The sequence below is a fragment of the Lissotriton helveticus genome, chromosome 2_1, assembly GCF_964261635.1.
Source record: "Lissotriton helveticus chromosome 2_1, aLisHel1.1, whole genome shotgun sequence".
Taxonomy (NCBI): Eukaryota; Metazoa; Chordata; class Amphibia; order Caudata; family Salamandridae; genus Lissotriton; species Lissotriton helveticus.
In genome coordinates, this window is record NC_136059.1 from 963,046,176 (window position 1) to 963,073,204 (window position 27,029).

Here is a 27,029-nt window from a genome sequence, read left to right on the forward strand (position 1 = left end):
CATGAGGAATCTTAACAGTGGGAAGCAAATCTATAGAACAGTCAAAGTCATAAGCACCCTACACCCCAAAGACATGTGTAATATTATGATGTACTTGGGGGAGTTAGTGTATCTTTAATCTTGTCATCTTCTTAATTACAAGTTAATATCGCTGGAAGTTACTTTGCAGGATCATAATTAAGACTCCCTGTTTTCTGTTTTTACAGATTTGTACAGATAAATACAGAGAGAAAGCATTCATTTTTTTGTCCGTATTTATTTTAAATGTGGATAAAAATGGAAATTGGGTTGCTTTTTAAGTAATTCGAATTACTGCTTGCCGTGACTGCCAGGCCAATAGATGTGTAGACTGATAAATAAGGGGGTTAAAGAAGAAAGGAATTTTAGTAAAGAGGCTTAAATAGCATAACATGTGTATTTGTAAAGTGCACGATTACCCTAAGGTGTCCTGGCGTTGAATAACAGATGTTTATTGTTACCCAACTCAATGGTACTCATTTTATCAAACTCAAATGGATGAAAGGCTGAGTGGACCCACTGGGATTTGAACCTGTGACCATGAGGTCGAACACAGGCCCCTGCAGTGGCTGCTTTAGTCCACTGAGCCACCAGACCCGGCAGCAGTAGATATGCACATGGTTGATACTGAAATGTGCATATTTTCTTATAGGTGCACTAATTTATCCTCTGTGGGTGTTCACAGCATTGAAACCTGACAGACATTTACGCATGAGTATACCAATTTTAGCTTAATTTTTCTCACAAAACCCAAAATAAATATGGATAAATACAGAAGGAAATTGCAAAAATGAAATACCATAAAACCTGGAGCCCTAATCATAATGGTTTTGACGGTAACTTGATGAAAAGATACCTTTCCCTTTGACCCAGTTTATCTCAAGGTTATGTTGCTGAAACCAAGATGCATCCAGGATAACAGAATAAGTTGTTTTGTTTATTAAATCAAAAATAACATGTTTCCCTTGTCTTTGGCTGCCATTAAAATTGACACTGTCTCATGCCTTGACCATTTACCTTAAATGCTAACTCAATAATCAATTTTTTAACTGACACTATGGATATGTTTGTATGAGTTGGAGATCCATGAATAATCTTGACACACAAGAATCCAATAATGTAGAGACCTTGAGAGCACCGGAAGGAAAGGCTGAGGTCAAGGAAATTAAAAAATGAGCTTCACATTCAGCAGGTCTGAAATGTAAAATACTTGAGACTTGCCTGCTGCTTAAGGCAGAATGCCTCCATTTCCCAACAACTGGGAGAAATTCTTTAAAAAAGTGACTGGGCTGAATTCAATGCACAGGAAGGTTTTCTTTCTGTCATCTCCCCCATTCATTGGGGTCAATTTAGTATGTGCACGTCAATTTGCATAGTCACTTCTGAGTTTTCAGTGGAATTGTCATCAGTCTTAGCAGTGAAAAAATTACCTCATATTCTTTGGCTTTGTCTCCTTTCCCTTTCACTAGTCAGTAATTGCTGCTCAGTTTGAATGGCCAGCTCATGAGTGGACAGACACATGGCTAGATTTTGCTTTTACAACCTTTTACAAACCAGCTTGTAAAATGTTACAAAACATGGTGGTATGTAAGAGTTCAAACTTTTCAATGCCCCCACGCCACTGGAGAAAACTTCCATGGCGAGGGAGTCATTTTTTTCCCCCATACATTCCCAAATTGAAATTTTGTTTTTAAAATTAAATAAAAAATTAAAGAGTACAGTGCAGCGCAGTTATATTGATGGAGCCTCAAGGCACACTTTCATTGTATTTACGGAAACCGCTGGAAGAGATGTCTGTTGCACTGGTAGACATCTCTATATTTGATGAACAAAGTATGATTACCATGGCGAGAGTAAAGTACTCCACCATGGTGACTGTACTAACACTGTTCACTAAAGTCAAAATCAGACCTAAAGTTATTCCATTCCTGAAATATAGTTAAACTTGAACTTTGGGTATTACTCTATGTGTGGTACGTTACGTTACGTTAAAAATATTTATACCGCGCACGTTCACCAACGGTTTCATGGCGCTGGTACCAGACTATTGTTGTCAGAATCCAGTCTGACTTGGATATTGTGTCCTATATATCATTTATAAAAATATCAAGAACATTTAAATCAATGAGACACTACTTTTGTCAATAATATTCAAAACACCAAATTTCTGTCAAAAATATTTTTGACAACCGTATTTTGATATTTCATTACCAATTTCGAAGGATAGTGCTAATCTTATTTCCTTAGTATGAGGGGACACTTACCGCTATGACCATTATATTCAAATGTCCATGTCTTATAATGTGAGAGGAGCTAAAATTTGAAGATGTATTTGGAAGGCTATCTTTGCGAGTTTGGACACACAGAGGCAATTTATGTAAAGCTGAACTAAATGTAAGATAATTTTTAAGCATTTTTAATTGTTTTGTTACAGTGCAATACCACTTTAGCTTAGTAAAGACAGGTCACCATGTGAAGGAAGTTAAGGGAGCCAGGTTTTTTCACCATACCGGACTCTACTTTCAGATCGTGATCCTGTTTTCCTACTTCTTGGAAAGGACATTGAGCGCTCCCGTCTTGCGACGCCTACTAGTTTATCAGAGGTTGCATGCAAATACAGGGAGCCTATTTAAGGTGGACATGGGTATGTTCCCTCTAACTGCATGCCAAAAACACACCAATGGCAACCCCGTCCTTGTCCGTCCATGACTGGCCCATGACACTTCGCCTATAATGCTGCCAAAATCCTGTGGAAGTAGTCAGTAGGTCCCTGAAACTACACTTCAGAAGGAGCAGTTAATATATTTATATTGTTAGTTATGATTCTGATAGCTGTTCTATACAACAAGCTTTTGAAGTTCTATGGATCGCTTGCTTTGTGATTCCGTTCAGCTGACTTCGGATTCATGGAAAGATAGACAGACTGGCTGAGGAAATTCCAAATGATAACCTGATAGTATTCTGACAAGATAGAACCATACTATTCTGGACTGTGTAGATGAAATGGGCACATACAAAATTAAGCAGAAGAATAGGGGTAGAGGAACTAAGTGGTTAAAGGAAGATCTGAAAATAATGCAAAGTAAATTTAGGAGGCTAGAACACATTTGAAGAAGGGATTATAATAATAATAATAATAATAAAGGGGTTTATAAAGCGCATGGTGACGCCATCCCGGCGTGTCCCCGCGCTGTGGAGAGAGAGGCAGATGCTAGTGAGAGGCTGGAAACTAGAGGGTATACAGGTAGGTCTTCAAGAGTTTCCTAAATTTAGTTTCAGTGTCCGCTAGCCTGATATTCATTGGAAGAGAGTTCCATTTGTTGGCTGCCAACACACGAAAGGAGCGGCCTCCTATTCTTACTTTTTTTATCCGGGGGATTTTAAGTAAACCTGTTCCCCTAGAGCGAAGAGATCTATTAGGCTCATAGGTGATGGCTAGATCTGTCAGGTAAGGAGGGGCTTTGTGCGAGGTGATCCTATAGCACATTAAGAGCGCTTTGAATAAGATCCTCTTTTTTATTGGAAGCCAGTGTAGAGCCGCCAGGGTAGGTTTAGAGGCTGCTCTTTTGGGTAATCTGAGGACTAGTCGTGCTGCCGTGTTTTGGAGCACCTGCAATCTCCTGATGTTCTTTTCCGTTGTTCCTAAAAGTAGCACATTGCCATAGTCTATTCGGGAGGTCACTAGGGCTTGGGTCATGGTTCGCCTGGCCTCTAGAGGAAGAAGGTCTAGAGTACGGTTAAGGGTCTTCAGAACCCCGAAGCATTTCCCTACTACTTTATGAACATAACCATCAAAAGAAAGTTTTGGATCAACCCAAATACCCAAGTTCTTTGCTTCCTTACAAGGAGTGGGTACAGGACCAAGGCAGGGTGGCCACCATTCTTTAGTCCAGCTAGCATCCTTTCCTCCTATCACTAAAACCTCTGTTTTAGAGCCATTTAGCTTCAGGCAGTGTTGGTTCATCCAACCTGCAAGATCCTGCATACAGGTTTTGAAGTTGGCAGCTATGGTGGGCGCTTGGGACAGGGAAATAAGCAGTTGGGTATCGTCGGCGTAGGAGACTAATTATATGCCGTACGATTGAACCACATCTGCCAACGGAGCCATGTAAAGATTGAACAGGGTGGGGCTCAGGGCAGAGCCCTGAGGCACCCCCTGTTCTAAGGCTATGCTATCTGAGAGGTAGGTACCTCTCTGAACCTGAAAGCAGCGGTCTATGAGGAACGCCCTCAGCCAACCCAGTGCCGCCTTGGTGACCCCGGCTTTTTTTAGACACTGTAGCAAGATGGAGTGTGCTACAGTGTCAAACGCGGCACTGAGGTCCAGCATAATAAGAGCCATGGTATGACCCTCATCTGCTCCTGCCCGTAGAGTTTCGGTCGCTCTCAAAAGAGCTGTCTCTGTGGAGTAGCCCGTCCGAAAGGCAGATTGAGAGCTATGAAGAACATTATTAGATTCCAGATGGGCCATGAGTTGTTTATTAGCTATTTTTTCCGCCACTTTCGCTAGGTAAGGCAGCAGAGAGATGGGTCGCAAGTTTTCCAGGGTGTCCTGGCTCACATTGGGTTTCTTTTTTATAGGGAGTACAATAGCCTTCTTCCACTCTTATACTCCAGAGGTGAAACAGAGCTGGCTAAATTGGAATAATGAATGTAGAAAAACCCTAAAAAGGGCCCAAGCAGCCCATTACTCATAACATTGTAAAACCCACCAATGTGACAAATGCATTGTTCCAGGTAGATGAAAGATTAACTATTTTGCCAATTTCTTTGTTGCTAAAAATTAATAAAATTAAAACCCAGCTCTTATTAGCCAACATGAGGAATATATCAGACTTTATAATATATCAAACAGATTAAAGGGCAAAAGAGCTCACTAGATAATCATGACTGTAGAAACCTAAGAAACAAGAGTAGATCATCCAAATCCAAAACCAATATTTTTCCAGCAAAATTACACAATACATCAACTGTAAGTCATCATACTGGTCAGGCAATAGTCAATTCTTTGAACACCAGTGTCATTCCAGATGATTTGAAAAAAACATAGCTTAAATTATTCCTCTAATAAAGGAACCTTTGCATGACCACGTGGCTCTAACAAACTACAAACCAGTCTCGGTATTTGGCGAAATTAGTTTCAATGGATAGTCTTTAATCATCTTACCAGTAATGTTGAATCTCACCAATTTTTATTCTATATGTAGGCTAGTTTTCAATCAGGTTCCAGCTATGCATCGAAAAAAAGGTTGTCCTCGATGACCTGCAACAGCTAGCTGATAATGATATTCCAGTACCATTGGTGTTACTGGATTTATTGGTTGAGTTCGCCACCGTAGATGACCAGGTACTGCTGAATCGGCTTGATGAGCTAGGTATAAATGAGACATCATGGAGATGGCTCCATAGTTTTCTGAAGGATAGGGAAATCCAGTTGGAACTCGGCTCTTATCTCTCTGAAAAGTAAAAGGTGTCTTGTGGCGTTCCACACGTTTGCGCTTTCACCACTCTTGTTTACTCTATACATGAAACCTCTTCCACAGCAGATTGAATCATTTGGCCTATTGGCATTGATGCAAGCAAAGACACAGAAATTCTTTACACTGTTGATGGTGAGTTAAAGTTACGAACGTGAATAATTGCACAATTTAAATATGCATGATGGAGAACCATCTTATGTTAAATTGTGGCAAAACTGAAAATTTTCAGTTTTTTCATCAGGCATGGAGGTGGAACTTTACTTTTTTGGACTTTCCTGCTGGGACAACGGCTCAAACTTGTGAAGAAACTTGGATTGACTGAGTTATCAATGAATGAACAGATACACTTGGTTGTTCTGTTTTTTTCGAACTACAACTGTTGAAACATACTATCTTCCTCTTTTCATTTCAACAAAAAATACAAATTATCAATTTCATTGTGTTAGCCAGGCTGGACATTTGGGTTTACATTTATTTGATTTACTATCTTTCTCAAAACTCAACTACCCAGAATGTGGCAGAAAGTATGACTCGATCTCAAAGGGCTAGTGAAACTTTATAGTTGCCGGTGGAACAAAAGATGAAGTTCAAATCCCGATGCCCGGTACACAAGGTAATATTGGGAAGAGAAAACAATCCGATCTCTAACTGATTTTCCGGTTATGAACCTGATAGAAATATTTCTTCTATAAGTACCTTTGTGTTAGAAGTTTCAAAGTTTAGAAGAAAACCTTTTGGTGGGAGAATATTCTCAGTGGCTGCAGCTAGACTCTGGAGCAGGCTCCCATTAGAGATCCAAAGGTATGCAGACCTCCTCAAATTCACAGAAATGTCAAAGACCTGGCTGTTCTTACACTAAGGTTTTAGGTTCAATTTGGTCTTACGTGGACTCAGTCGATCAGCACTGGCGCCAAGGTACCTCACGATGTATAATGCACTGTATAAATTATATACATAAATAAGTGCATTGTCATTTCATCATCTGTATAAATAAGGTTTTGATGATGTTATCAAAACAGATCCCTGAGACCTGAACATGAAAGATTGGTGTCATCTGGCTGCTTTCTGCTTCTGGAAGGTCTATATAAACTGAACAGTAGCACTGGTGTGTAAGCCTGAAACATTAGTCTAGCTCTGCTGTGTAGTAGCTGTGATTGTGAGATTTATGTTTTGCACACTACTCCTTCGAAGTTAAATCCCAGCAAGAAATATGTGATTGAGAATGAACAGGAAAGGGACAGGAAGAAAGTGGAATGGCATAACGTATAAATTAGGATTCTACATACATTTTGAAATTCATTCACTTATTTTTTTTACGCTGCCTGTAACATCTAAGGTTCTATCACCAATTGTTAAGGAAATTGTGCTGAAAAGTGAAATGTTTGCCACAATCCTTTCATTGGGGAGGCTGAACTCCTACATCCACGCAGAGGGTAAGTCTTAGCTGCCACACCATGAAAATACTGAAACACTTCATTAGTTCCACTTGAGAACCTCTTGTGGGTGTGTGAAATACACAGAACCTGCTGGAGGAAGATGGGTTCAATTGGTGTAATTTGGGGCAGGTATTTAAGCCCCACCACTTTCAAAGTTTGTGAGGCGCAGCTGCTAGTGAGCCAATTACTGGAATGTATTCAATCTCTTTTCAAAATCTTATCCATTTATTTTTCTTTACGTAAGGGAACTATGAGTTGATACACGATTAGTGGAGCATGCCTTTAATGAATATTCTCAATAAGGGAAAACATACTTGCCAACCCTACAGATGTCAGCGGTGAGCTACCGCTTTTTTTTATTCCTGCCTCCTACTGCTTTTAGACTACATTCAAAGGGCCTTTGAAGACACCTCTTTGAACTGTGATCCTATCTGATGCCTTATCTTCAGAGAGCTGTGCATGTAGCTGCATGTAGCTGTAAACACTGAGGCTGGCATAGTCTGAGCTCAAAGGGACAAATCCGACTTTCGGCCAATCGGGTCTGTCTTGGTCAGCTGCCAGCCAGCCCTGCACAGCCAACATGCTCATGGGAGATCACTGCAAATGTCTGTGGGCTGCAAAGCTCTGGGGTACACCATGCACAACAGCCTGTCTGACTGTGCGCCCACCAGCATGGGAGCTATAATTAAATACACCACTGCAGTTGAATTGTTGAGGGTGGAGCTGTTGAAAATGCACAGGCCAACTTCCCTGCTCTCCGCATTTAATTTTTGTACATATATGTCTTCGCCCGACTTTTCCTTTCACTGGGGTGTTATAGTTCCAGAAGGATTCCTCCAGTAAGTAAAGGAAATCATATCACTGCAACATATCCAACAAACGGAAAAAGACATTGGAAATTAAAAATGTGTGGATCCATAATGACTCCAGAGAGTTGGGGTGAAGAGACATAAAGGAATGTGTCATGATTATGAGCAGAGTCAATAAAAGTCAGCTTATCGTCCACCGGAAATTAGGTACTATTTTCCGAAATCTGCTCCCAGGAAGATGACCACAACGAAAAGTTAGTCAACTGTTGTGGGTACTGCCGTTTCCCTTTAACATATTGAATTCATCCGAACAGGCCATAGAGTCTGGGAGGTTGGCTAGGAGGGCTGGGGAAAAATCAATAAAAATCTTTGTTTTGAGATTTAATATCATATGGATGAGGCATTACTGCCAATGGAGGAGCACACACACTTCTCAGTAGGAAGCTGGTACTAGTAGCTTTACTCTCTTTTTATTTCATGCAGTGATGAAAACTGAAGCAAAACCTAAACATGCCTTCTAGGTAGGCTATTACTTTTTTTAGAAATCCTACAACCTTTCTTTTCAATTAGGCCATCCTGTTACTTTTTAATATACTTCAGATTAAACCTATTAAGTGGTCAAAACTAGCTGTCAGAGTAGGAAGAGAATTAACAACTACTCTATAAAGCAAACTGTTTTGAAAATCATGCATATAAATATAAATATGCAAATCATTTGTGATCGACTGCCCGTCACGTTCTGGAGAGGGGCATGTCCCTCAGTAGCTGCCTTAGCTAAATGAAGTGTTTGTTATGGTGACTGCTTGGCATGGAGGAGTGTTTGGTCTGAGGAGACGGCAGCTCAGGGGGTAGGAAGAGTGACCCTTGGATCAGTGCCAGCTGTGGACAAAAGTTCAATCTTGGAGAAGGGTAACTGTAAGGGACTCCAAACATAGTTCAATATTAGCTCATCTTGCCTTGATGACATGGCTATGGCGGAACCTTTTTATTAACCTAATGGCACACCTTCCCTTCCGGTGTTACATGTATTCCGCTATTTGCGACATTTTCCAAACACATGACGTCAGGTATGTACTTTTAAAGACCATGAATAGTTATAATATGCTGTTATAACATAAAAAATAAACACAGTGACATGAATAACCTCTAGGCAATTTAGCTCAGTTAGATTGTTATGACTTGCCACATCTTGTTTAAATCTGAAAGTGTTACACAGTAAGTGTTTATAATCCCCTTTGGCTTAATAACCAGGAAATTCACCTTAAATATATTTTACAGTAACTGTAACATGTGTATTAATTACTGTTGCTGAGAAAGTGTCAAAGAAATACATGAAATCTACAGTAACAATTATGTTGTGACTAATTGGATCTGTGAAATACAATGAAAACTGAAAACGTGCACTCCACCTGGAAACTTACAGTAGCCAGTCAACAGCGATGATGAGCGTAACATCTTCTGCAGGAAGCCCGACTGCGCTCAGCACAATCACCATTGTGACCAGTCCCGCTTGGGGGACACCGGCTGCGCCAATGCTGGCTGCCGTCGCCGTGACACTGTATTGCATGAAAGACAAAATGTGTTGAGAAGATAAACCCAGTAATCCAATCCAGCGACCCTACACACCAGTCTTCACCAATGCAGACAAGAGAAAATGATCCCTCAGAAGAATCCCCAACCCAGAACAGCAGTACACAATATGCACAGCCCACTTTCCCAAATTATAACACTTTCTCAATTGAGAACATGCACACCTATTCTACTCAACATATCCATTAAATACACACACACAGACACACACACATTTGCGTACAAATACGTGCACACACACACACACCACTTTCTTCATTCACTTCACCATCAGATCCCCTATACACAACTCATCCTTCATCTCACTAAAAGATCATATTTTATACTCATTACTCACTTTCATTTAATTCTACTCACTCATCGCCCTTTTCTGCTGCTCATACATCAGTCTTTCTTCTATACTCCCTTTGTCCGATCTCAACTCCATGTCATTCTCTGCTTCACTCTCTTCATCGACAAGTCTGCCATCACGAGAAACCTTGATAGATAATCCACATGAAATTTTTTTCAAGTTACACATACTTCACTATGAAACTATATTCCTGCACAGCAATTATCCATTTAGCAATTCGAGTGTGTCGCCCTTTCCCAATACGTTTGTTGGTAATAAGTAAACAAAGTTCGGGGACTTTTCTTGATTGCACCTGGGATAGCCGAGAAAAGGTCAAGGAGTTATTAAAGACTCGCAGACATGCCTGTGCTTCCTGTTTAAAAAAAAAATACTACTTTTGTAGCTTCTCACTCCACATAAACTATGTACAACCGATACTTACCCACCTGTATTCGAGCTTCACCTTGTTCGACAGAGTAACAAAACCTTTCTTGAGGTCACTTTTCGGAAATTCTTCTACAGCTATATCTCCCACATGACCACACGTGTACCAAACTCCTTTAAAACAAAGTGAAGTATATCCACCACTATTTCTGACGTTCTTCCCCTTACCGTGTCCTCATTGAAGTCCAACTTCTCCAGTTTCCAAACTACCTTACCAACCACATTGCTATCCAGCACCACTTACTTAGAAATTATCATTTTTACACATATCATGTACGTTTCAATTTGTTGCACAATGGTTACAGATTCTTTCAGTTTAGGACACAGTCTCTCTCATATTTTGCATTGTGTTTTTGATGAAAATTGGTTCTTCATGTATTCGTCGCTATCCCTGTTAATCTACAGTTCAATGGTAGAGCTCGTAACAATGCAATATATTGGTTCATAAATTCACGGAGAATCCTGTGCCGTGGAAAAGATGTTAACCATTTCCAAAAATGAAGTTATCTTTCTTTCCAAAATACCCCTCTGGTTGCCTCATGCCTTTATGGAAATAGAATCTATATTTAAACTACCACCTGTCTAACCTTCTTCCAGGGGCAGCCTAAAAGGCCTCGAACCCTCAGCCCCCAGCATTTTAAGCATCCTGTCCAATAGTAACCTTTCACCCTCACTCTCTGCTGTCATACACACTTTGAGCATGTTCTCCTACTACTCTCACTGTTAGTGGATCACGTGTAGTGTCAGAAAAGGTTAGAGCAGAGGCACTTAGGCTTGCATTTTGCTCCTCAATGGGTCCACACACTAGTTCCTTCTCTATGTTTCCATTCCTCCTACAGGCAGTCTAAATACTCTTTCACGGTCTGATTGCTTCCCTGATAAAAGTAAATCATTTGTTCCTATATAATATGCCATACACTTGGGTGTTTCATGGATTTCACCAATTGATCTTTTCTTCAGGAGAAATAGCCGTGTGTTGCCACTTCTACCCACATCAGCGTTTTCCTTTGCTATCTTTATGGGTATGCAGACACCAATAATTATCAAATATTCCTTCTTCTCTATAAAAGGCGAGTAGCACCTGCGGTAGAGGAACCAGTCTTGCCAGCATCAGACACATCCATGGAGACAGTTGTCAATCATGCACGTGCAGAAGCTCAGTAAAGCTGTTCATGTGCCTTGCTCATCAGGGACTCATTCCACCGGAAGTAAGGTAGAACTTCATTCGCCTTTTCTGGAGCTGCATTAAATTATGAAATGATGCAGAAAAGTGTGACTTTGAGAGGGCTCGATTAAAAGTGACCAAGGGGCCAGACGAGGAATCGTGCACCTGGGAATGACCAATACTCTGGTGATCAGTAATGCCAGGGTGCAGGAATTCGTCCTGAATTACAACTTGCAGCAGCAGTAATTGGAATTAAGTAAAATATCTATGTTTCCACACAAGTTCCTGCATGTATTTCTCACATTCATTCTGGCTCATTTTTCTCCCAAATAGATTTTGGCAGGTTTTACCAGCTGGAACTTACATTATAAACATAGTGGGACTGATATGTTCCTTGCAATTCCCACCACTACTTGAATCTTCTGTTACGGGGAACAGCCACTACAACGTGGCCGTTTCCACGCTGTACTTAACCACGCATGCTTTACAACGCGTGTGTGGTTACCAAGTAAATCCTTTACCACGCATTTCTTTACTACGAAATACGTAGTAAAGGAACGTGTGGTAAAGGTAGAATTAAAAAAGGGGGCTGGCGGGGCTTGGGAGGGTCTCCCCCCAAATAAGAGTGAGTTAAAAAAAAAAAAACTCTTACCATAAAGGCGATGATTTGTGCCTTTTCTCCTTCCTGCAATAAGCCTCCCTAACGACGTAATAACGTACTTGCGTCTACATACTGCCTTTTAAAAAAAAAATACAAAAAGGACCACTTAACTTTGAAGAAGGGGAATTCCTATTTTTTTTAAATATACTAACTTTTAATGATTCTAGGGAACATATAAGGAATTGGGGCAGGGATCGAAAAAAGCATTTACAATGAAAATGCTATTATCATGCATAGTTATACAACGAAAAACGTTGTAGAGATATGGTTGGTAAAGGCATTTTCGTTGTAAAGCATATTCGTGGTAGTGGCATTCGCGTTGTAACGCATGCGTGGAAAAGGCATGCGTTGCAACGGAATGCGTAGAAACATCATACAACCTTCTGCTACCTTTAGCGTCAGGAATTGCAGGCCACTTGCCACAAGGGCTACAGAGTCAAGCCTGCAGACAAGTAGCATCTTCTTCTTGTATGACCTGTGCCTGAGTGGATCTTTTGTTTGACATCAGCCAGGTGATTACCGTGCTCCAAAATTCAAGATGGTTGCAGTTGATCCGTAATCTTGCTGGGTACAACTTCCAGAGCTGGGCCATCTGTAGAGGCCACCAATATAAGACTTTTTGAAAGAACAGATTGTCAGAAGTGGGGTCAGCCAGTATCAAAGTGCCCTTCTTAGTCATTAGGTGCAACATTTGAATTGAGGAACTATCATGGACAGGGCCCACTCTTTTTTCAACAGAGTTTTATACGGTATTCCCCTCGGTAGGACCGTATGTTCAGCCTCAGCTAAACTTGTGGTGTCTTCCAGGTTCAAGTGGGTAACCTGGGGAGGAAAGAGCGGTATCCTGGGAGACGCAAAGGCTTGGAATGCACTCCTGCTACATATTAAGGAGGCCCCCAATGTATAAGCTTGCTAAAGACCTAGTTATATAAGTCTCTGTAGCTTCTTTTGCTCTCGCTCCTCACACTACACTAGTAATTTATAAGCAAGCGCCAAGACGCCTCCGGGTATTTGAGCACTATAAACATTATATAACACAACATTACATCAGTCCTTTGAAAATACACAATGGGTGCTGCAGAGAGCCTTGAATGACATATATCTGCCCATAGGCAGCCAGTACAGAGCTTGAAGAGCTGAAATGATGTAGTTGTTTATGTGTAGGGGAAGATGTTGCCTGGTGACTGCACTGTTGACTCATTGGAGCCTGTGGATTAAGTACAGAGAAGTCACAAGGTACAGCACTTTGGCATGATCTAAGTGCAAGCAGACCAGAGGCAATTGTGACCTGCACCCTGTGAAATAATTCTCTCTGATGACTATTTGATGCAACATTTTCATGTTGTAGAAGTTTCCTTTTGTCACTTGAGTTACCTGTGGTACAAGGAATTGTTTGGAATCCATGGTCTCTTCAAGGTTCCTCACTTCCAAAGATCAAATGGGTGGGAGTTTGAATTCTGGAGGCCAGAAGATGGTGAGGGGATACGTTGTCCAGGTTACACATTTGAGACTCATAATTTCAGGTAAGGTAAGTTTGAGGTGGTCGCATAAATACAATGGAGCAGTGCTTGTAGGCACTGGCCTAGGGCATACAGGTCCAGCCTTAGGATGGCAAAGGTGAAGCAGATACCTTTGAAGGAATTGATGAGGTCTGGAAGAGAGCTGAGGTTTAAATTGAAAAGGAGAGGATAAATGGTACAACCTAGTGGAATGCTAATTGCAGGAGGAAAGGCTCTTAAAGTTAAAGGAAGGAAAGAGACAATGTTGTATCTTTTGGTGGGATATGAAGATGTTCTTTTAGAATTGTGTCTCGAATTTCAGTGTCACTCACTCACTCTCTTTAGTAGGGTGGGGTGCAGTGGAGTAGCATGGGCGTCATAAACCTTATGCAAGCAAAGGGACCTCCAACTCAGAGTTAGGTAGTAAAATACAAAAATAATCAGGGGTTAATGGGCCTCTCAGGCCTTCGGGTTCTGGTGCCCCTGCACCTCCTGCACTACTGGTAGCTATGCCCTGGTGGAGTGATGTACTATGTCAAAGGTAGACGAGATGTCAAGTAGTACGTCGCTTGCAATTCTGTTTTTGTTCACATTGGCCCTGAGGTCATCTCAGATAGTAATTAGTGCAAATGCCGAGCCTCTGCTTGGGCAGAATGTTATGTGGTGCTCAGGAGTCTGGCTATTTATTTCAAAGCAAGCTGAGATCTGCGCAAAGGCCTATCTTTTGATGAGTTTGCCCCTGATTGGTCTGTTGGGCATGTGCTATAGGCTGGACTGGTTTGCTGTGTTGAGGATGTACAAACCACTGCCATAATTATTGAGAGGAAAATACAACAATCGCAAGAAGTACCTTTATTCATAACAATCCCATGCAAATGTTTTCATGAATTAAGTCAAGAGCATCTGAATCCTGAAAAAAGCCCTCAGCCTCAAACATGAAACACTGCACAGATCCCATTCATCAAAGTTCCAACGACACTTGACTTCTCTAATAACACTTTACGATAAAAAGCGGTTCTTAACTAAGCAAGAACTTCTCAAACAACTCATGTACCCTCCCTCTCTGCTAAATGGCAAATGCAATCAATGGGGGATGGGGAGGACAACATCTCATTTGATTTCAATCCACATATCAAAGTACTGTAACATGTCATGGTACCTTTGTAATTTGATCCAAATTCTGTCCGAACACTCATGCTTATTAGATTTATTGGTTTGATGACAATTGTCAGGATTTGCTATGGAATGATGCCACAGACTAACAATGGAAGGAATATCATTCCATATGAACATTGCTGTGTTTTGTTACCGGAGAACCTCTAGTACAGGAACAATTACCAATCATTGTATCTTTCTTAAGGTGGTGCTCCTAGCAAATGTGTATATTTTTGTAAAGTTACTGAAATGTAACCCCAGCCCCTTATCCAACACTCTGTCCTGGTACTGACTGGCTTGAAAAGATCCACTGAGAACCAGAAACTATTCTTTCAATTTGAGGGCACGGGAAAGCTTGCACCCACTGTTTGCACCTCGGATTTGACCCACCTGCCTTATATTGCCCACATGCTTCAAGCACAGTTGTTTTTACAACTGTCTTGAAAGTGCAGCTGTCTGCAAGACATATCATTACCAATTATTTAAATAAATGTAAAGTGAGGTTTAGCACTTCTCAGAGATGTATTTCTCCCTCACTGCAATTGCACTGCATGAGGGCTACTTTGCCATCCCAATATTACCCTGAATCCTAACACATTAAATTAGTTATCTCATAGAGGCATTGCATACAGAAGCCACATTGTTTTGTTTTTGTAAAACTGCAGCATATTTTTTAATGATTTACTTACGACTCAAAAAACGAGCCAGATCTGTTGGCGTTACCAAAACTTGGGTTACACTATTTCTTTCTTTCAAATAAACCATAGTGGTGACAAGTTTACAATGTGTTTATATGCCTGACAGTTCCAAACTATTGATATGCGAACAAGTCTTTATATTTAGGCATCTTAAACTCAGTTTTGTAGAAGGCGTAACAAAGACCGCATTTACTTTTGTTTCCTCTGTGGGGGTTTCATTGCCTAAAAGAACTGATTGGTTAGATGTACGGAAAAGGAAAATGTAAAATATATATACTAAGGGTTTGATGAACAGGCAGAGAAAATTAACAGTATATGACATGAGGGTTATGTGGGGGAAAACTCTCCTCCCATTACACATGCATATGGTTCTATTGCCTGGTCTTGCTGATTTAATAATCTGAGATTAAGATGTTTACAGTGACTGACACTTCTCACATAATCATTTGTCAGACCCTTCAGGATTTTGCGGTTTTCCGCGAATTGGGCACTTTTGTAAAGGATGTATGACGGTACAACACGTACCGTTACAACACGTCCCTTTACGACGTAGTTTTAACAACGCAAGTCGTTACAACGACTTGCGTTGGGGGGGCGCTGATAGTGAATAATTTACTATTCCAACACCAGTTCCCGTGGATAGTAGGGAAGGTATTGGATAGTAAATTAAACTATCCCCTATCCTAGAGCGCCCTCCAGCGAAAGGCGTTGTCACAACTTTCGTTGTTAAAACTGCGTCGTAACGGTACCGCGTTGTAGCGGTTCCGTTGTAAAGGGTGTTTCTCTTTGTAAAAATGCAGCGATTTTGACATAAGAGCCTGCGAAAATGAGGGAATGCAGGGAAAAGGTTTTACATTTCTATGATAATTGATGTTTTTCAGGGCTAAAAAATATACATACAAGTTGTACAATAAATTCTGTGTTGACTTTTGAAGGAACATATGCATACTGTTGATACTTCCATCACCAAAAGCACATTAATTCCTATATTCATTAAAATGAGTGAGTGCCTCAGCTCACCTTTGTGCCAAAATTGATATTTACATTTGTGTTCTAAATCATAAACATAATATAGAGACCCCTAAAGTAATCTATAGTCTGTATTATGCTATGTGTCATTTTAAGAACCATATTAGATGTGGAGAAGTGTCACAAATGAGTTAAAGTGTGTGACTAAAAGTGAACAGGACTACTCCCTTTGATGTAAATCTTCCCCATGTTTACAATTGTGCAAAAAGGTCTTATTATCGGAATATTGGTGTATTTACTAAGTTGTTTAATGTCTCTCCTTCTGCCTTATTATGAATGCTGTTCAATTCGGAAATGTGAATCCTGTACTTAAGAGTCTTTAAAAGCATTCTGTTAGACCTGGCTCTTTTTGCAGAGTGGTCCCCAAACTGTTTCCCTTCCTCCTGTATTATTTCCTGTATTATTTCTGACCTGTTTTTGTTGGCTTTAGGACTCTGGGCACTTTACCACTGCTATTTAGTGCTAAATTGCATGTGCTCTCTCCTTTAAACATGCGCTACACCTGTTTGGCATATTTAATTTACATGTAAGTCCCTTGCACAGTGGTATCCCATATACTCAGGGCATGTAAATTAATTGTTACAAGTGGGCCTACAGCGCTGCTTGCGCCACTCACAGAAGTAGCCTTTCAAACCTGTCTCAGGCCTCTGCCACTGCAGGGCCTGTGTGCGCAGTTGACTGCCGCAGTGACTTGCTAAAGTTATTTGCAGAGCCTTAAACTGCCCTTTCACTACATATACGCCACCCCTAAGCAGAGCCTCCAGGATTTCGTGATTTGCGTGAAATCGGCACTTTTGTAAAAAATGCAGATATTTTTACAAAAGTGCCAGCGAAATCGGCACTTTTGTAAAAATGCAGCGATTTTTACATAAGTGCCCCCGAAAATGAAGGCATGCAGGGTAAAGGTTTTTACATTTCTATGATAATTCTTCACTTGTCAATATCCCAATCATTCAATCAATTTTTATTGTTTAGGTTAATTAAAACCATAACAATATCATAATACAAATAAGGTATCAATGGTTTAACAGCAAATAAATGATTTAAAACAGGGACTGGGGGCCTGGGCATGTTATCCATGAAGGCTGTAATGCAGCCTGCATGGAGAACGGGGAAATTGCGCATGATTGGCTTGGCCGGTCCGAGAGGGCCGATCAAACAATCATTGCGCACTTAGGAGTGGGCAAACACTCCTCCCTGCCCTACTCTGAGAGCAGAGCAGCCCCGAAGGCCCACCCGCCCACAAGCAGCACGAAACATAAAATGATAATAATTATAATTTTATGTTTTTACTATGCACTGCTTAAAAGCAGTATGGCGATGCTCCTCTGCCATAGCGGAGAAGCCGCCACTGCCACTCACCAACCTTCAGGTACATTTTGGGACTCCATTTTTCTTCAACAATGCTTTTTGACATAGAGAATACATGTTGAGCCTCCTTCAGGTTGCGCAGCGCTACATGTGCTCCTGCGTGATCTATACAAAAGAAGCTGGGTAAATGTCTACAGCCCACTCTGTAATACCAAAGCAACAAGGGGCTCAGAAAGCAGGCACACATGCACAACAGAGGAAGGAAGAAGGACAACATGAAACGTTGATTTCATGAGTTTTCTACTGACATCTCAATGATGGATAACACTAAGGGCTCCATTAGGATATCGGGCGGATTGCCTCCGCCAGGGTGGCGGTGGCCACCGCCACCCTGGCGGAGGCAATCCGCCCGACAACCACTCTCGTTTTCCCCTCCGCCTGATTAGGATGGCGGAGGGGACAATGGCGGACGGAAAGACCGTCCGCCGCTTTACCGCCGCGGTCGCCCTGCGACCGCGGCGGTAATAGATTAATATGGTGGCGGTGTCCAATGGACACCGCCAGTCATATTACGATGGCTTACATTAGGGGCCTTTCCGCGGCGGCAATGCCGCCACGGAAAGGCATGCGGCAATTGCTGCGGGCCCCCTGCAGGGCCCCCAGGTTGGCTCCACTGTCAGGGGGGCACATGGGGGGTACCTCTGGTACCCCCCCACATTTGCATTTGCAAAGCGGCAGGCACCGCGCGGTGCCTGCCGCTTTGCATATGCAAAAAAACATTTTTTGCATTGTGGCGGGCTGTGCAGAGTGCACCGCCCGCCACAATGCTAAAACTACAGGATGTGCCCGCCACTGTGGCGGGCACATCCTAATTCCCCCCACGGGACCCCCGCCCTTATGGCGGGCGGTCCCGTTCTCCGATAGGGTGGCGGGCGGACAATGTCCGCCCGTCATCCTAATGGGGCCCTAAACTACAATGGGAGCCTTGGCCTGGTGGGTGACATTTCAGAGAAATTCTTTTAGTGCTCCAGTTCTTTTATATGCAGTTTGTGGAAACGCTGCTTTGTAAATAACATGACGCTTTTTTTTAGAACTATGGCTAAAAATTCCTTTTTTAATTTTTATTCTAGAGCTATTTTTTCAGTTTGGGACCTTCAATGTTGTCAGCTGGTACTATTGCTCAGAACACGCTGGGATCTCTACCTGTCTCAGTCTTGGTAAGAATCCACTTTAGGCACTTATGTGTGAACAAGCGTGTGTTTTTATAAAATTAGCATTACAATATTGCTGCTACATAATTCAATATAATAGACTTACCATAATGTACTTAAAGATCTGAAGTCTGATAGCATCTTAGCATGGTTTTGAAACTTGTCCAAATACATTTTTAGTATTTATTTTATGAAGTTTCGAATCATTAGCTAAATTTCTTTGCAGTCAGTGTACGAAGCATGCACATCTATTATTTTTTAAGACTAACATGTACGCTTAAAGCATTCTAGTGATGTAACTGCTGAAAATCAATTCAACATCATCCGAAGCAGATTTAAATCAGTAAGAAGGGTCTTGTCACTGAGTTTGGATTGCTTAACCCTTAAATGAAGTCTTAAGAAAAGAGAAGTCAGCTCTAATATCAGAGCCTGGAAGCCCTTGCCCAGCATTTTATTAGGGAGAGAATGTGTTCTGTAAGCTGCATATTTTAGCTCAGCACGAACATATAATATAACGGTGTAACCTCACCTGATGGTGATGATCTTGCCAACATCTAGCTCCATATCATTTAGCTGTGCAATAAAGACCGCGGCCACTGCTTCGTAGAGGGCTGTCCCATCCATGTTGATTGTTGCCCCGACAGGTAAAACAAACCTGGTGATTCTCTTGTCCACATGGTTCTTTTCCTCAGCGCAACGGAAGGTTACCGGCAAAGTTGCTGAACTAGCAAATAGAAAACAAGCATTTGCAATGCAATTGGTCTCGCCTTTGGGACCTTATATGTATTTAGCTATGCAGCAGATTAGCCTGGGTGAAAATACAAGATTTTGAAGAAATATTATTGTCTACGGGTGCTTGTAGAAGGCAATTTCTATGGACTGGAATCTAGAGAATGCTAAAGTGATTCTGGTATTTTACTGACCTCTGCTGGTCATTAACTGTCGAGAAAGTTAAATAGAGGCAGCTGACAGAATTGTTTTTTAAAAGAAAGTTGCTTAGCAGAAAGCAATTCTGGTATTTTACTGACCTCTGCTGGTCGTTTTCTATCAAGACAATTAAATAGAGGCAGTTGAACAGAAAAAAAATCCCTAAGCAGAAGCAGACAAGTCCTAGGGCTAATCTCCACAGCCCACAAAGTACATACACATATAAGTATATAATAAGTATATGCTAAAGTCTACACAAGAGGCCTCGAATACTCGACCTACAAAAGACTGAACAATCCAGAAGGCAGTAAGGACCACCCCTTTGCCCCGTCATTTTGCCAGAAAGGAGTGATCTCATATAGTGGGGCAGAGGAAAGAGACTATGAAATAAGATCCAAAGCAAACAAAATATGTTTGCAAACATTCCAAAATGGCTGCCGGATGAACAGGGTAAAACCATTTTGAAAACATTCATTATGTGACTTTGAAAACACAGAAACAACTGGAGTACATCAATCAGTTCCGGTGTCATTTTAATGTCAGGCATTGAACCCTACGAAGTGTGGCTTCGAGCTGGCTTTGTTTTTTTGTCTTTCAGTGTGAGTTATGGGGTCGAGAGCGTAAAATGCGTGTCTGTAAATAATTGGATTCACTAAAGGTGCAACATGTCAAGGCATAGGAATCACTTTGCCATATAAATCTGTCACGGTACTAGGTGTTTGTATAATTCCAAGTCTCGTATTGCCTCTAGAGAAAATTGGGGTGAGCTGAGAGAACCCGACCATATCCTAACAGAAATGTTTCCCCAAGTAAAAACTACCCCTATCGCCTGCGGTAAGTCACTGACTTAGCCACCTCAGACTGGGCAAATCATGTCAATTCCTGGGCTATCAACGTATAACTAATTAGGAATCTGAAACTGAGTGGCTGTTCATTTCATTCCCTTTACCTGGAGGAGATCATGAGGGCTGTCAGGAGAGCCTGGGCCATTCCCATGGCAAAGCGGAAAGGATTTTTCCTGACTATAACAAGGTAGATTAAAGGCAGGATGACGACTGAGTGGATTGCAAGTCTGCAACAAAAGAGGGAAACACAGATAAATACATTCTGCAACAAAAGAGGGAAACACAGATAAATACATTCTATTTTAAATCTGGTTTAATTAAGCAATTACATACAGCAAATGGAGGCGCACATGACGCAAGCTTTATTGTGAAAGATGAATGTATCCATACTGTGCATTTAATATCAACAACAAAGCCTGCAAAGACTGAGAGCTATTGTTAGCAGAGGAAACAAGCAACAGACAGCGGGCTCTCGTGTTTTATTTGACACATCTGAACAATATTAATGAAAGGCACAACAGTACATGTGCGGCACTACCGCAAAACGGGTGGGGCCGCGTCAGCCATTGGCCGACGGCAGCACCAGCGAGGTAGTGCTGATGTCGGCCAATGGCCGACGGCAGCATGGATGGGGTTAAAGACTCAAATTTGGTGAAACAATAATGCTCCTGGTAAATCCTGATTACACATGGTGCATATTTACTCACTGCATGAGGCCACACGAGCGTAGGGGCCCCATGCCTATCAGAAATTACTTCTTATTTTCCGTTAAACATTTTTATTCCTGTGAGTGGTTGTGTAGACAGGGCCTAGTGCACTGCTTTGCCCCAGGGGCCTATAATGCTGTTAAAATGGCCCTCTATTTAGTAGGTGTAGCAACGCTGCACAATTGTTTGCACCTCGAAATGGTGGCTTACACAGTAATACCCTGCGTATTCCACGTTTCTGTGGTTCACAAACTAGTAACATGATTTACAACAGCATCGAGTAACTTGAAATTTACATTTTGAGGTACATTGCGATTCTGCAGCATACGGTCTGAATCACAATCATAAAATTCACAAAAAGTCAGTGATTAAGCTGAGCCGGTGGTTGTATGGTCTGGGACTACCGACCACCTCCTCCCTATCTTGTGCACCACCATCATCAAACCTTCAAAACATTTAGACCCCCCGGCCGTATTTATTAAAACATGAAAACAAATTAAAATTGTTGAAATAAAACAATATTTACACATTACTTATTATGCAACATTCTGACATTAGATTTACAATGTAGACAGGTATCAAAGGGCTCACCTTAACAAATGTCTAATACAGCGTGTTTCCTAACCGAATCTAACATCCTACGTATGAATTTTGCATACCTAACATTTTGGGACTACGGCAAGGTCGCTAACCGGTGTCAGATCCTTATTCCCTAGCTACGCCCTCACGTCAGAGTGCGCATACGCACAGGGCTCGTTTACCGGGAGTTTACTCCCCTCCCCCTCCCGGTTACCCCATACGCTCCATGAACTCCATTAATCAAAAGGGGGGACCCTTTCACTCTGCGCCGTTTAGTGACGTCATAGTGTACGTGCGGGGTGACTAATCAGCCCAAAGAAATCGTGACTCCCTCCCCTGCACCCATCCAACCAAGCGGATATCCGGCCCCTGGAGTTCTAGGAGAGACCATTGGCCCCTCCCCCTGGCGACCCCATTCAAGAATGGTGACGCCCCTTAACCACTTGGCTGCTAAGGGGTATGCATGTAGGTCCATTGACTTTCCATTGAAATCAATGGGCCCTACATGACGAGCTGGGCTCGTCATGAGCGTCGAAGGGGTTAAGGACCTCAACCCCTTTCATGCTCATGACGAGCTCAGCTCGTCATGCAGTACACTGCTTGTGTGCTGATGACGAGCTGAGCTCGTCATAAACAATGGGATTTAAAGATCTGCAGCACAGCACATAAATATGTGCAGCATCCATGTGGTTAAATTGACTGCTCACCGATCATGACCTTACCGCCAAGGACTACAATAAATACGACAATTATGGAACCTGTGAATGGGAAAAAAGGCCCAAGATAACAAGTACACCACACTTTTCTGTACACAAGATTGCTCGCGTTCAATAACTCAGCCTGTAAATGGGGAAAAAAGGCATAAGGAAGAAAATTCCAACAATAATATTTACAGTGCAAAATTACACTTACCAACGGTAAGACCGACCAACGCACAAACAAGCTTCTGCTTCAGGGGATGGTGGGTGGGAAAATTATTCAGCCCCTTGTTGGTGGGGCACGGAGCAGGCCTGGAGAACGCCGGGCAAGAGGGCGCCTCCCGTGCTCACCCAGCCTTTTAACCTGTTGTGCAGGCATGGGGGCAGACCAGTTCGCACAGGTCCGCCCCCCGGGCTTCCCCCCTTTGACCCGGAAGCAATCAAGTTGCTTCCGGGTCAATGCGGAAGCCGGCACCAATCGGTGGTGGGGCGCGCCTGCCGCGTCATCAAGACGCGGCGCAGGGGCACGCCCCACTACCGAGGCTGCAGGGGAAGGGGAGGTCGGTGCCCCGCCATACGGGCCCCCCTTTCCTCTTGTGGAGGCCACCAACACTAATTCATGGGAAACAGCACTTATTTTTCCTCATCGGACATTTCCGGCGAGCAAGAGAGGGAAGAACACATAAAGGGGAATAGGAGGAAGAGAAATATGGAAAAACTGTCACAAAGGTAGAAATGAGGGACCTGCAAGAGTGAGATAAAGGGACAAGGAGTGCCTGGTAGCATATTAAAAGCCTGAGGTGAATTGAAGACTGTGCAGCCTTGGTATCTGGCACACTGACATTTAACAGCGCTGGCCGCCGTTTTCTATGCAGCGCTTTGAGCACTGACAAGCTTTGTTTTACAAATTAAGCACTGACAAAATTAATCAACTCCTCCCAAGAATCTGTGACAGTTGCCTTGCAGATTCACATGCGTAGTTGTGGAATTCTTTGTTAATTTCTTGTTACTCACATGCGTGTGTAAATGTTGAAAGTGTACATTTAGGCAAGGTAATTGTATCATTTAGTTTCAAACTATTTTCGGTGGTTCTCCATGGTGAAAATATCTTTCCACATAGTAACGCATTCATCTACACCCCATCCAAGTTTGGGGATGTCCCCTCTGCTCTACTGTCCTAAATATGCATTTACTACTAGCCTTTAGTTTAGACAAGTACATGTAACAGTGCGTTCTTGTGGGAAACTGCCTTTAAAGGTTTGAAAATGTTGTGGGAGTACGTGTACTTTTGCAGTTGCTCTCACCCAGAAATACCCACAACCTGGTCCCGTGAGTAGATTTTCTCACACATCACATAGTTACGCCAAACTTGGGTCTGCAGAACATTTGTGAATCAAGCCCAAAATTACTCTAATTAATATAAGAGAGACTCTATAAGTTTCCTTTTATATCCCCAGAAAGAGGAGTAAAATAAGGTTTTGGCACACTGTGCTAAATCTACTCTTTAGCAATGGAACATTATTAGAAACACACACCGCATGATCATCGGTAATTATTCTTTGCACATCCTCTCATGAGCTGCAAGGACCCATGAGGATTAACTCTTGAATGTCCTGGCCTATGTAAGCACTGACTTCCATCCAGTGCCTGGAGCTATGGCGAACATCAGTTTGAAAATGGCCATAAACGGCACATTACCTCCTCGTCCTGTCTCCCCGTCCCATTCCTTATACATGAGCAGCTAGTCTGCTCCACAGAACCCCTAGCCTAGCTGAGCTGTTTGCACTTCCCCCAATATGGCGCCACCAATCCGGTGAGGATAAAGGGGGAAGTGCGTCATAGAACATCCTGTTCTTTTTTTTCTGCACCAGTTCCTGTTGCCTGGCTGTGCTGTGCTGTTAGGAGTTTGCCTCGTCTTCTGGTGAGTTCCTTTTTGTTTTTTCTTCTTGTTGGGCGGCCTGCTTTAGCGGCCGCTCCATGTTTCTTGCTGTTTGTTCCCCCCGCCCTGCCTCTGCCAGCGGTCTGCCTTTTCTCACGCGGTTCGCGTTAGCGGCCGTTTTCCTTTGTCCGCTCTTGCCTGGTTGCTCGGCTTGCTTCAGCAGCCGTTTCTGGGTGGTTCTCTTGATTCCCCATGTGCCCTGCTTTAGCGGGCTGGGGTTTTCGGTGTGTGGAGGCGCAGCGCTCGTGTTTACACGGTGCTTTTGGGGATGAATTTGGTTGCTACCTGTACCTTTTGTACCGGCCCAATTTTATAGCTCTCATGGGACTTCGTGTCCTCGGGACTTTGTGTCCTTTATTTGGGGTCCTTCCTGGCTGGATTTTTGGCCGTGCTTCTGCCTGTTTTGGTGTTTTGGACTCCGCTGGTTGCTGGCATGGATTCCGAGGCTTCTTCCTCTGCTTCCCCTCTTGTTGCCCTGCGCCTCATTCTTCATGAGGCTGTGGCTGCTGCTTTTCCTGGCTTGGGACGCGGCTGGGCCTCCTCCCATGGTGCCTCGTGTCTCTTTGGATGCGCACGTTGCTCCTGTGGATGACGATGGTCATGATGTTGTTGGGGGTGTGCGTGGTCGATTTGTTCAGGGTGCTGAGCTCGCTGAACTGTCCACCCATGTGCGGTCCACTTTGACCTTCTCTCCTCCTACGGATGCTGTTTTGGAGAATGTCTTCTTTATGCAGTATGTCCTGCCTGCTCCTGGCTCTTTTCCTTTGCGCAGGACGGTACGCCATGTGCTGTCTCGCGGTTAGTGGGAGGTGGACAAGTCTGCTTTTCCTCGTTTCCTGTCCAGGCGTTACCCTCTTGAGGGTTTTGCTGCTGTGTTACCTCAGGCTGTGACAGTTGGTTTTTGATGGCTGGCCTTTCCTCTCGGGGTTTGGTCGTTTCTGAGGACGCCCTTCCTGCGGACGCTGTGAATTAGCGTGTTGGAGGGGTGGTGAAGCGTTCCTATGCTGCTTCTGATTTTTCTGTCCAGGCGTCTGCATTTCTATCTTTATGGTTCCGTCGCTCATTGTGGATTTCCAGTCCCTATAGGTTCTGCTGTCCGACTCTTTGTCTCTGTTAGAGGCGGCGGCGGCTGCTTCTGGTGCTTTCCTTGCTGCCCGTCGTCATGTTTCGGATGCGTTCCTGGAAGGCCGACTCTTCCCAGGAATCGGTCCTCCTTCAGTTGCCCGTTGAAGGTTCCAGGGTGTTTGGTCCTCTGCTGGGGGGTATGGTCTAGCATTCTGCTGGGAACCGCAGGCTCGTGTCTCCGGTCCGCCCTCCTTCTCGGGGTCGTGGATTTGGTTATCATCGCGCTTTTGGGCCTCCTGCTCGCGGCGCTTCTCAGCCCTTTCGTGGCTGGGGTCGTGACCGGGGGGCCCCTGGAAGTGCCATGCCCCGGGCCTCTGCCGGTGTTGCCACCCCCGCTTCCTCCTCTTCCCAGTGAGCCTTTGCCGGTCGCCTCCGGTCCTTCCGCGCCCTGTGGTTGTCGATTCCGGTTGCTTGGGTGGTTCAGACTGTTTCAGTTGGTTACCGGCTCGAATTTTCCTCTCCTCCTCCTCCGGGTTTTGTTCGGACTCCCCTGCCCCGTCTTCCTCTGCGCAGTGATGCTTTGTTGGCAGGTGTGCGGCTCCTGTTGGTGAAGGGGCTATTGTGGAGGTTCCTCCTCTGGAGTGGGGCAGGGGTTGCTATTCGATTCTCTTTCTAGTCTCCTTGAAAGACGCTTTGGATCTTCGTCCTGTTTTGGTTCTGATGCGGGTCTTTCGCTTCGTTGTCCTCCGTCCGTTCTGGATGGTGGCGCTCCAGTCCATCCTGCCTCTGGTCCTGCCGGGGGGCTTCCTGGCATCCCTGGATCTGATGGATGCGTATTTCCACGTTCCTGTCCTCCCGGAAGTCCTGAGTTTTCTCAGATTTCCTGTGGGGGCCCTGCACTGTCAGTTCCGGGTGCTCCTTTTCGGCCCTTTAGCGACGCCCAGGGTGTTCGCCGAGTTCTTGGCCCCTCTGGTGGGTATCCTTCATTCCAGGGGTTTGCTGGTGTTTCCATGCCTGGATGACTGGTTGATTGTCTCTCCTTCTTTTTCACGGGCTCTGTCGGATGTGGATCAGGTGTGTCTTCTGCTGGGTTCCTTTGGGTTCCTTCTCACCCGCAGGTTGTCCTCCCTGGTGCCCTCCCTGTCCCTGTGGTTCCTGGGGGCTCTCTTCCGCATGGGCATGGTCATGGTTCTTCTCTCACAGGGACGCCGGTTGACTTTGTTTCGTCCCCTCTCCTGGCTTTAGTCCCAGTCCCGGGTGTCTGCCCGTCTCTGGTTGCGGAGTCTGGGGGAGGTGGCGTCCGCTTTGCTTCTCCTTCCTTGGGCCAGGCTGCATCTGTACCCCCTGTTGCATCATGTCCTGTCGCACTGGGATCCTGCCTCCTTGGTCTACGAGAATCTGTTCCCTGTCACTGCGGGGATTCGGGCGGATC

General features: G+C 43.6%; 1 protein-coding gene across 1 annotated transcript in view; it reads right to left on the bottom strand.

The window, feature by feature from the left end:
• The window catches only part of SLC1A1 (solute carrier family 1 member 1), a 385,327-nt gene that overhangs the window by 20,922 nt on the left and 337,376 nt on the right, over positions 1-27,029 (bottom strand). Inside the window, exons 9-11 of the mRNA XM_078675713.1 lie at positions 20,714-20,836; positions 19,367-19,561; positions 9,165-9,299 (exon numbers count right to left, since the gene is read on the bottom strand). Coding sequence (XP_078531839.1) covers positions 9,165-9,299; positions 19,367-19,561; positions 20,714-20,836 — 453 coding nt within the window. The remainder of the gene's footprint in view (positions 1-9,164; positions 9,300-19,366; positions 19,562-20,713; positions 20,837-27,029) is intronic.